The sequence below is a fragment of the Mus musculus genome, chromosome 7, assembly GCF_000001635.26.
Source record: "Mus musculus strain C57BL/6J chromosome 7, GRCm38.p6 C57BL/6J".
NCBI classification, from domain to species: Eukaryota; Metazoa; Chordata; class Mammalia; order Rodentia; family Muridae; genus Mus; species Mus musculus.
The window spans coordinates 119,544,789-119,557,274 of record NC_000073.6 but is presented as its reverse complement, the minus strand read 5'-3'; the positions used below and the strand labels follow the sequence as shown (position 1 = coordinate 119,557,274).

The window sequence follows — 12,486 nt, the reverse complement described above, 5'->3', positions numbered from 1 at the left end:
AAACTATTCTCACCATTCCCAGCACTCCCCCCTCCGCCTGACCCCCATCATATTCCTAGTTGTCAGCCTCCTTACAACATTAAAATAGAAGTTTCCCATGAAGCTCTGAGAATCTAAAATTAGATTGTCTAGGTTTGAATCCAAATTCTCTGCTCTGTGCTAGATGCACACAGAGAAGTGATTTTATTCCTTCTGGACCCCAGCATTCTCATCTAGAAAGAGGGGTCACTCTAGCACATCTCCAGAAATGAGTGCATTGAACTCAATGGCACCTATCAAACATCTAGCCCTAAAGATGTTGAGAATGACACTTGTGTGGTACATTTCAGGACTGCTGGGCATGCACTCAGGGGTGGAACATGTGTCTAGCATTTGTGAGATCCTGGGTTTCATCCTTGGCATAGCAAAATAAACAAGCAAGCAAGCAAGCAAGCAAGCAAATCAGAAAAGCCAAACTCAGTAGCTTATGGAGAGGTGAGATATTTAAATTTTGATTGAAGTTAAAGTAGTCCTCCTTTAAAACTTAATTGCTCAAGTTCATGTTATTTACTTCTCTAAATCATAAATAAACAAAAACTACAAAATGCATTAATCACTGTAAACAGCTGATGAATTGAAGCCAGTGCAGTTTGGAATAGATTTGGAAGGGACATCGTCAATCAAATCCAAACCCCTGTACAGACTCAGGGTCTGAGGATCACTTCTGATGCTCCCATGCCTGATGGGAGATTGGAGGGGACACAGTCCGGGGAATCGTAGCCAAATCATACACACTCAGGTAAGCACACACACAAGTATTTGTCTTCTTAGAAAATGAGACAAGGCGTCCTGCAAAGGGTCCTCACAGGCCTATCTGTCCCTGTAAATTAGTCAGCAATTATTTATCAAGAAGACACAGATATGACCAAAATACATACGTTTAGTTTGGAGGAAGAACAGATAACAAGATATAAAATGACTTACTTAATTTTAGATACTGTTACGCATTGTTTAGAAGTTAGCTCATGTCACATTTCCATTTAGAACCAAACAGTGAACCTTGATATGAAATAGGCATCCAAGTTTTGCCATCACTGTAAAAGGACTATATGATCATCCCACTCACTTCTGGCATCCCACCTGTTCACACATCCCCTTCATATCAGCAACACTGCTTCCCTTCTTGACAGCATACCCTGCCCAGCCTTTGCACACAGGACTCTCTTATTAGATTGATTTTTTTCCAGACTTCTACTTGAATAGCTTCCTCTAATTCTTCAAATCTTTGGCAGACATTGCCTTGATCTCATTAAAGCTTATCTTAACCACCTATCTACCTAAAATTGCAAGCCACCTCTAGACTGGTTTTCCCTCTCTCCATCCTTCCCTCCTCTCTTTCCTATCTATTATCCAACTCTATAATCCTTAATCCCAAATCACTTTTTAACATTATATAAACATTTTCTTGCTTCTATCTCTTTCCCTAGGGCTTAAGCTTTTTAAAGACAGAGATGTTTTCCTGTCTTGTTTATTGAATTAGTTAAAGAGCTTAGGATAGAATCTGTCCCAGAGTATTCACTGAATACCTGTGTATATAAATTAGCACCATAAGGAAAATAAAACATTTTGATAGTATAATGAGTGTGTGTGAATGAAGTATGTAGCTGCATACATGGCTGTTCTTGCATGTGTGAGTGTGCCTCTGTATGTGTGTGTGCACAAGTGTTATGAATGTCTTAATTTCGGGGTATGAGTGCACATATCTGTGTATGTGTGATTGCTTGTGTGAATGTGTGTGTGTGTGTGTGTCTGTGTGTGTGAAAGGAGAGAGAGAGAGAGAGAGAGAGAGAGAGAATCTTTATTTCCAACCTGAGAGGATTTAGAATCTCAAGGAAACACACCTATGGATATGCCTGTCAGGGTGACTCCAGAGAGGTTTGCTTAGGAGGGAAAATTCTCTTCAACATGGATAATACCAAGCTATGATCTAGAGGATCAATAAGAAAAAGAAGAGCATAAACAGGAGCGTTCATCTGTCTCTGCTCCATGACTGTGCACAGTGTGGCCAGCTGCTTCATCCTCTGCCACCCACTTCTCCATCACGATGAACGGTGTTCCTCAAATTTTCAGCAAAAGCCTGCCTGCCTGCCTGCCTTCCTTCCTTTCTTCCTTTCTTCCTTCCTTTTCCTTCCTTAAGTTGCTTTTCTCCTTGTTCTTTTTCTCATTTCTTTTTCTAAGTTGCTTTGCCTTCAGTTGCAGTGCTATTGTGGATTGTGTATTTTGACATGTGTTGAAAGAAAGATGACAGACTTGTCCTTTCAGGGGTAGTATATCAACTAACATAAAATTATTTTTTAAAGCGAGTTGATGAATTGCACAAATGGTACAAATTTAAACCTGTAATCATGACAAATGCTGGTGTGGATGTGGAAGAAACACATATGTACTGCTGATGGGAGTGCAGACTGGTGGAACCAGTACTGACATCAGTGTGGGACATCCTCAAAAAAAAAAAAAAAAAAGCTAGAAATATGTTTACCACATGATCCAGCTATACCACTAGTAACAGAACTTACATAATCTCTCTCTCTCTCTCTCTCTCTCTCTCTCTGTCTCTCTCTCTCTCTCTCTCACACACACACACACACACACAGAGGTATACACAGAGGTACACAAATGTGTATGTGTACCTCTGTGTGTGTGTGTGTGTGTGTGTGTGTGTGTGTGTGTGTGTGTGTGTGATTTATTAGAATGACTTACAAGCTGTGGTCCATTTAATCCAACGATGGCTGCCTACGAATGGAAGGTCCAAGGATCCAGTAGTCATAAAGAATCATTTTACAAAGCTGAATGTTACAGATGGTCTTCAATGTATGCTGGAATCCCAAAGGAGTAGGCCCTAATGCCAGTGAAGGAATGGACTTGCTAGCAAGGGCAAGAACAAGCAGGCAAAGAGAAAGAGTTTTTCTTCCATGTCCTTTATATACACCACACAATGTAGTCCAGATGAAAGGTTTATCTTCCTCCTTCAAAGATCTGGCTTAGAGGTTAGTCTTCCCACTTCAAATGATTAAGAAAAAAATCTTTCACAGGTGTGCTCGGTCATTTGAGTTTTTGTTAATTACAGATGTAGTCAAGTTGACAACCAAGAATAATCATCACAAATCCACCCCTTGTCAACTTGACATACAATCATGTCTCCTTATGTCATGATGTCTATGTTAGGATTACTATTGCTGTGATGAAACACCATGATCAAAAAAAGTCAGGGAAGAAAGGGTTTATTTGGCTTAAACTGCCATATCACTGTTTATGGTCAAAGAACGTCAGAGTAGGACTCAAACAGGACAGGAACCTGGATGTAGGCGCTGATGCAGAGGTCATGGATGGGTGCTGCTTACTGGTTGGCTTCAAGTGGCTTGCTCAGCCTGCTTTCTTATAGAACCTGGGACCACCAGCCCAGCGGTGACACCACTTAAAATGGCATGAGCTCTCCATCATTGATCACTAATTAAGAAAATGACCCATTGACCTATCTTATAGAGGCATTTTTTCAATTGAGGTTCCTTTGTTTCAGCTTGTGTAAAGTTGACATAAAACTAGATATCATGCATGCTTAATTTCCAAATGACAACAACAATCAGCTTATAATTACACCCAAACATGATAGAACTATCTCAGGTACAATCACAAAATGCATTATATATTTACCTAAGTCATAGTTATTCCTAATATAATATAACTGTCTCCCTCATACAGCCACAAACACATTATAAATTTAGAACAGGTGGCAATGTCTCTTGAGGGACATTCTTTTACTATTTCAAACTTAAATATGATGCCACCTGATATTCTTTCAATTTATGTTACATCACATGATAAAGAAATCAAGGAAAGAAACCACTGATATCTGCACAAACATATTCTTAATAAAATATAACAGAAACACTCACATCAATTATAATTCTCTTTTCTGCAACTGGTCATGTGGTCTTAGCTGGTATATATACCATCCTCTACTACCCATTCTGTATTTCCTCCACCTTCAACAAATAACTCAGCAGGCCTTGGATCTTTTTCTAGAGGAGTGACCCATACTTTCATCCTTGAAGGGTCTGTGCCCTTTGACATCCTGCCTAGACTAGATCATTGTAGTTTCCCAGTGACTTTAATCATAGGACAAGGTAGCACCAAGAGATACCATACCCTAAAGAATCTTCTGCACTCTAGGCATAGTCTTCCTTACCTTTATTGTGCAGAAGCAATCCAATTTCCCCTTGGTAATCTGGATTGATCACCTATATAGTACTGTTAACCCTTTCTTAGCCGGTTGGCTTAAGGGTATCAGAAGCCAGAAGTAGTCAGGCCAGGGAGAAGTAGGAGCTTACAGTTCAATGGAATGTTTATTGTGGTTCATGGCAGAGTGTTCCCCCTCTGGAGTCTCTGCTAGAGGCCAACAAATTTAAGGTTGTGAAAACAGGAAGCAAAAATCTTCCTAGTAGGTCACCAGGAATGATAGTGAGTGGAGCTATTCCCTTTTCTGCTCCTTGGTTCTTGGACCTGTGGATCCTTGTTATGGGAGAAACTGTCCATATATAGGATGCTGATTCAAAGCATATAGTGTCTTCTGGGAAACCCTGCTCCTGCCTTCCAGGCTGGGCTGTGTCTATATTTTCAAAAGGTCTTTCCATCTTTCTTTCAGGCCAGCTGCTTTATGATGGTGGGAAACATTGTGAGACCAGTGGATTCCATGATTGTGGGCCCACTGTCACACTTCTCTAGGTGTCAAATGAGTTCCTTTGTTAGAAGAAATAGCATGGTGGTTGATAAAGCATTCTGTAAATCCATGTTCTGGCATTATGTTCAGGAAAGGCAAATTTATAGCTAGAATAATATAACTAGTATCTATTTCAGTAAGGACAAAGTGTTGTCTTTTCCACAGAGGAAGTAGTCCAGTAGAGTAAACCTGCCACTAGGTGGCTGGTTAGTTAGCCCAGGGAATGGTGCCATATCTGGTGCTAGGTGTGGGTCTCTTCTGGTAGCAGATTTGGCATTTAGAAATAGTTTTAGCCAGGTAAGCCTGGGTGAGTGGAAGTCCATGTTGTCAAGGCCATGTATAATCATCGTCTCTGCCACCATGGCCACTTTGTTCATGGGCTTGCTGGGCAACGACAGGAATGGCTGGGGAGTGGGGCTGACTGTCCACAGAACGGGCCATCCTATCTACTTGATTATTGAACTCCTTAGCTGAAGTCACTTTTGATGAGTGTTTACATGAGATACAAGCATTTTCACATCCTCCATCCATTTGGAGAGATCTATCTACATTCTTTTTCCCCAGATGTCTTTCTCACCAAATTTCTAATCATGCTTATGTCCCTGACCAACAAGCCAATCTGTTGGCTATAGCCTATAAATCAGGGAGAAATCACATATCTGGCTATTTCTCTTTGTATGACCATGTATACCACCCTAAGTTCTGCCCACTGTAAAGATTTCTCTTCACTATCCTGCACGGTAAGCAATGAACAGCATTAGTGCTACTGCTAGTTATAAAGTTTATTTTTTTGGTGGCTGTTGTTACAGGAGGCACATTAAGAAGATACAGCTAGGCTGAAGAGGTGTTGACCAGACACCAAATTTACCTAGGGATGACAGCTCAATTGGGACAGGGGAATTCTATATAGGCATTTGTCTGCAGCCAAGAGCTGCATCAGGCGAGAGGAGCAGGGTTTAAAAAACAGATGTTAGAAAACTTAGCTCAAGTAGATTTATGCTGTGAATGGTTCCCAGAAGTAAGAATGGTAAATATACAAATGACATGAGAGAATAAGGTTTTAAAAACAAAAACAAAAAACAAAAAACAAAAAAAACAAACAAACAAACAGTTGTCCCCTGTCCAGGAATGCCTTAGCAAAAGAAAAAGAAAGCTATTTCAGAGCTCTCCTAGGGACATGAGGAAATAGAGCCTCTCTGGCTCCTACTACAGATATCATTAGTTCAGATTATATTTAGGTCCCTTTGGGACATCAAGTTCTCGTCTCTAACTGTCTCTTATCTGTCCTTGGTGCACCAATCTGTCCACATGTGTCAATTTTTGTCTGTTTTTGTTTCATTGTTTGAATGATTGTTGTTCTGTATTTCATGCTGAAAAGAAAAAAATGGTTAAAACTTAATTTGCTGGTTATCCACCCTTTGATTTAGTTTAACTTGCTTAAAAGGCAGTCTCAAGTGGCCTTTGGAGCCCAGCACCTGTGGTTAGGAGTCTAACAGAACTAGAGAAGCTCTGCCAGGAGCTGATAGTTTGTAAAAACTGTTTTTAAATGGGCCAGCAGTTTTTTGACATCTATTGCAAAATAAGCTGATAGCTGGTTTTTCTTAGAAAACTCTCTACAGTTGCGTTTATTGGGTTCAGCAAGTGACAAGGTGCTTTTTCTCTTGAAATTACAGCTAGAAAAGATAAGAAAATTTTGTTTGGTCTAAATATATGTGTGTAGCCACTCATTCCATGTTTGTTTCTGATTGGTTTTATCTGTATAAATATGCTCTGCATGTCTTGGTTATAGATCATTGGCTAATGAGTTACTGGGTATGATTAAAATTTTGCAACATTGGTAACAAAAATTTAGCTTAAAACTGGTGACTCAGGGTTAGAGTCATTTTAAACAGTAACATGTGGCACGAGCCAAACCAGGAAAACAGGTCTATAAAAATACTTCTAAATTGGGATAATATTATGTAATTCTTATCCTAAAAATTAGACTAGGATTTAAGACAGTGTCTCTTTGAAGTATTGGTGGCTGCACCATCATGCGTTCATGTGCAAGAACTGGCAGCCAAAACACTTTGTAGCATGGGGGTTATTCACCTGGTGTTTTTAGAGAGACTAGATTGTTTGTTAGAGGTTGAGTTTTGTTTTCCAAAATTATGGTTATACTCTAACATTAAAAAAAAACTTAAAAATTATAGTTAAACTGCCAGTGTTCCATTGGCTACAGTTTGTAGTTTGATCACAGGCCCAGGATTTTTAATTCACACATATTTGTAATTAAGAAAAATCAAGTAGAGATGAAAACTGTCAGCTATAATACAGTATGGGCTTGCTTCCCCTTTTACACAAGCTTTATTGGATACAGTGGTAGAAGCAAATTTAACACCCCAATATTGGAAAAGAGATCTCAGTGAGAATTTACATTCATCTTTGTACAGAAATTGGACCCTCATACAATCAAGGTCTGGCTATGGCTGCTGCCTTGCAGGGCACTACAGTACAAACAATGCTTTCATAGCACTGAGGTGATAAGAAATGTTTTAAGTATGGGGCATAGTCATTTTAAGAAAGACTATCCAAAAATAAAAATAAATAAATAAAAATAGAGACATAGATAGGCAACAGAATCACTCCCCTGGAATCTATCCTCCCTCCAAAAAGGGTAATCATTGAGCCAGGCCTCAAGAAACACTTGCATTTGAGTTAGTGCAAAGCTCAGAGCAGCCTCAGCTGAGGCTTGTGTGAAATGGGGGTTCAGACACTGCCTACAGGATGCTTTGGGTCCTTGCCTCCAGGGACCTGGGGATTACTTTTAGGCTGAAGTAACATAATTATAAAGGGATTACAGATCTATCCAGGTATTATAGATAATGATTATGAGGGAAAAATAAAAATTATGACTGCTACCCCCCCCATGGCATGATAACTAGACCTGCCAACAACAACAACAACAACAACAACAACAACAACAACAACAAAAATGCTCAACTTGTTTTAGTTCCCTTACATCTGCTACCTTTCAACTTTGTTAACAATAAAGGAGGACAAAGTAGCTTTGGTTCCTCTGATGTGTACTGGGTTCAAACTATTACTAATAACAGATCTAACCTTAAAGTACTAACTGAAGAAAAAAAGGGTTTAAAGGATTAATAGACACTGTAGTTGATTTACTCACTCACCTCCAAGGGATTGGTTATTCCATTAATCCAAAATAAAGTTCAAACTTAAGATTTATGAAAGGTTATTGAAACTAGGACCTTGTGGAGGCATTGCAGCCTGGCTTGCCTACTCTAACTGCCATTCCAGGAACTGCATATAAAACTGTAATAGATTTAGAAGATTGGTTTTTATACTGTTCCTTTGCATCCTGGTGACTGGGAGGTTTACATTTAGTGAGCTTGCTTGTAATTTTAAAGATCCCATGAAGTGATATCATTGGAAACTTTTGCCTCAGGGAATCGCTAATAGCCCTATATTATGTAAAAAAAAATTGTTTGTTTCATTACAAGAAGGACGTTGAATCCTTCAGTGTATATTATTCGTTATATAGATGGTATTTTATCATCTGATCTCTCTAAACACGTTTTACTACAAGCCTTTACTCATATAACAGGCTTTAAAATTTTGGAGTAGTTGTTCCTTTAGAAAAGAGTCAAGGGCAATATCTTTTTCAATATTTGGGGCCTCAGTTATATCCTAAACACATTGTGACACAGAAAATTCAAAAAAGAAAAGATAACTTACTTCAAATTATTTTCAAAGGTTGTTAAGAGATATTAATTATCTAAGGCCTCGCCTTAAGCTCACCACAGGAGGACTTAAGCCTCTACTTGATATTCTCAAGGGAGATGCAAATTAAATGATGAAGGACAAATAGCTTTATAGAAGTAGAAGACGCTATTAGCCAACAACAGATACATTATTTAGACTATAGTCAATTACTGGCTGTTTGGGTGTGTTATTGCTACCCATGTGCCCACAACAGCCCTTTTGCAAAAGGGATCATTAATGTAGATTCATCTTTCTTCATCTCCAAGTAAAGTTTAAATATCCTATTATGAAGCTGTTGCTGTATTAATAGAAAATTGTAAATAAAACCACAAGAGTATTTTGGAAAGAATGTCTTTAAAACCTGATGTACGGTTTATTCCTTATTCCAAACAACAATTAAATTGGTTATTACAGAATATTGATATTTGGCCTATTGCATGACAAACATTTTAGGTGAATTTGGTACAAGTTGTTAGAATTTGCCTCTATAAATGCTTTTGTATTTCCTGTAAGTTTGTGTATATACTCAATAGAGAATGTGTTTACCATATTTACAGATGGCTCATCTAATGAGAAAGCAACATATGTAATTAGATCACATGCTTATTCTCTTGAGCCGCCCCCCACACACTTTATCACAGATAATTGAACTACCTGCTGTAGCCAGTGTTTTTAAAATATTAAAAAATTAAGCTTTTAGTTTGAATACAGATAACCAATATATAGCTCATGGATTACAATTGCTTGAGATTGTTTCTATTTTAGATAGTGCTAATTCTCAAATTTTACAATTATTTAAACAACTCAACTTTAAAAATATACTGTTCCTTACTTTATAAGACATTTAAGAATTCATACTAGATTGTATAGACATATCCCTTAGGGCAATGCCACAACAGATTTGTATACTAGACAAATTATAGGCCTTACACAAAAACAATTGGCCATACAATCTCATTCCCTAGATCATCAAAATAATAATAGCTTGAGACAACAAACTGTATTTCTAGAAAATAAACATGTCAAATTGTAAAGACTTGTTCTCAATGTCCTCAATTTCTTCATGTACCACACACATAATGGTGTTAATCCTTGAAGACTTATACCTAATCAATTATTACAAATAGATGATTTTGAAAAATTAAAATATGTACATGTGACTTGATACCTTTTCAGGCTTTCTAATTACAATTGCTTTAACAAGAGAAACAACTAAAAATGTAATTAGTCATTGCCTACATTGTTTTTCTATCCTTGGTGTCCCAAATCAGACTAAAACAGATAATAGAACTGGCTATTACAGTCTAACATTTGAGATGTTTAGACAATTTAATATTACCCATATTCCTGGGATTCCTTATTATCCTAAAGGAGAGATATTGTAGAACATGCCCATGGAGCTTTAAAACAGTATCTTTATAAAAAACAAAAAAAGACCGAATTATATCCCTACATGCCACACTATTTAAATCATGCTTTTTTATTTTTGAAATTTTAAAATTTGGATGCCAAGGAACTCTCTGGTGAGTGTCTATGGCACTCTACAACCAGGCATTCTTATGTCTAGGTGAAATGGAAGGATCCACTTTCTGGCATATTGCATGATCCTGATCAGGTATTTAATATGGGGAAGAGGACATGTTTGTGTTTTTTCCACAGGATGCAGCAGGATCATGCTAGCTGCCAGAGTGATTGGTGTGACATGCTGATGCTGGGACAAAGAATGATGCTGACCTGTGAACTTGCTGAGTTCCCTGACAATGGTGACAGGAAAGCTGTATTGGACACACATTCTTGACCCACATTTGCTTGCCTATATCCCAGATTAGACAAGCTGCCTTGATTCAAGCTTTTAGACCTTGTGGGTCAGAGAACTATATAATATACTATGTAATATATATAATATATAATATTATATATACTATAAAAACTGACTTAGAAAAATTAACCAAAAGGAAAAGTTATAATGACTCCTCTCTTTCCTTTAATGTAACCAGTTATTCTTACTCAATCATGGACTGGTCTAGAAATCAATCCAATACTGAAAAAAAAAAAAGGAAATGACAGTCTTCATTTAGAGGGCTGGTTCTGGACATTTACAGAGACATATTTGGAAGTTAGATGCAGTTCTTTATGAAGCTACATTTGCAGTAGATAAAATTGGACAGGATTGGATTTCAAACAAGTGCTAGTGCATGTGTTTAAGCTCCTAATCTTTTATTCCATCAACAAGGAGGATGTACAGCCTTCCATGAGAATGTTATTTTTACATAAATCATTCATAAATAGTAAAAGAGTCTATGGCTAAAGTTTGAGAAGGACTAGCCTAAAGAAAAAGAGAAAGAGGACAGAATCATGGATGGTTTGAATCATGATTCTCCACTTCTCCATGGCTTACAACTTCAATTTCTACACTGCTTGGACCATTAATTATAATCTTGTTGCTTTTAACCTTTGGACCATGTATCTTAAACAGATTGGTTGCTTTCACATAGGATCGCTTTCAGCAAGCTCAGCTATTCATCATGCCAGTTATCCACCGATATGAAGAAATGCATTGAGTACATATTCATATGTCCTTCATGGATTTAGTCTGAATGGGAAAGAGTGGGCTATAGAAGGCCAATAGTCAGAGATGGGTAAGAGTGTTCTTGAGTTCCTATCTACCTAGCACAGAGACATATATCAAAAGCTATGTTTGTTCTCCCCAGCGGGTAAGAAGAAGCAATATAGACACTGATCTAAGACAAGCATGGTTGCCTGGCCACTTTTTATCCTAGATGGGATTATGGAAAACAAGTAAATCTTGTGTCCTTATCCAGCTCATCTTTAAAAAACAAAAAAGGGGGAATTGTGCCCTTCCCCCAGCTTTGAGTAGGCTAAAACAAACCTTGAGTGCTTGCCACAAAGGTTTTAAGACCTAGCTTGAGTTGTCTGGCCTCACAGCATTTGCAATTTCCTACAGGAGCTTTGAGAAATTGACTGCCTGCCTGCTGAGCTTGCTTTGCAATTCAATGAAGCTGAAAAAAAGAATGGGTCTGTGGGCTCTCCCTGTATAAACACAGAGGTGAATATTAAACTTTGAGCCTGGATCAGAACCTTTGTCTTGGCTTCATACTTCTCTCACACCCTGTCCCTTTTCATTTCCAGTCTCCCTTTCAGGTAGACCTAGTTCTCCAGGGCTGCTGGAAGGCTACAAAGCCATGAGCATCCAAATGCCCTTGTGTAGCAGGAAGTGACAGGTGTCCTTAAACAAGAAGGAGGTTGAGAAGTAAGTATATATGTATCCTTTGCTGGTATGAGAGAAGAGCTTAGAGGCACAGGACAGAGGTGATAGAACTTAGTGGGGAAACCCCCACTCAACTCTCGATTCGGCGTGCACCCAAGAATCACGAACAGACATCTTGATGTAATTACATGAGGACGTTTAATTACGGAGCTCCGGACTGACATGTATCCCACACAGGAGGTAACGGATGTCGGCCATGAGGCTTGAAAGCTAGGGGTTTTTATGGGGTAAGGGCCTTAGGGGTGTGGAATTCAGCACAGCGACACACTATTGGCTTATTCAAACATTAACAGAAAGAACACAGGACATCAGGACTTTGTTGCTGTGGGCTGTGGGCTTATCTTTGTTCACATAGCAACCAGTTGATGTATGTCTTTACCCAGCGCCAAGGGGCAATAGACAGAGGGGAGGTTCTGGCCAGATGGTGTTGACTTAGATAATATAGCCCTGTTGGTCCTTGCATACCTTTTTATCTTTACAGTCAAGATGTTCTTAGGAATGCCTTAACAACAGCCCTGCCCTGGCATGCCTGGATGCTGTTCTGCTTTGTTCTCAGTCTCAGGCCAGGGCGGTGGGCTCCTAAACAACTCACAAGTTACAATATTTCATCTTCCTTCAGAGGAAACACTTGCAATGTGAAGAGAAACCTCAGGATGAAGCTGACTTACCAGCACTT

The 12,486-nt window shown here is 38.6% G+C and overlaps 1 protein-coding gene across 1 annotated transcript in view; it reads right to left on the bottom strand.

The window, feature by feature from the left end:
* The window catches only part of Acsm2 (acyl-CoA synthetase medium-chain family member 2), a 46,355-nt gene extending 43,420 nt beyond the window's left edge, over positions 1 to 2,935 (bottom strand). Inside the window, exon 1 of the mRNA NM_001177977.1 lies at positions 2,740 to 2,935. Within this exon, the coding sequence (NP_001171448.1) occupies positions 2,740 to 2,806 (67 nt within the window). The 5' untranslated portion in view covers positions 2,807 to 2,935. The remainder of the gene's footprint in view (positions 1 to 2,739) is intronic.
* Between the last annotated feature and the right edge of the window lie 9,551 nt (positions 2,936 to 12,486).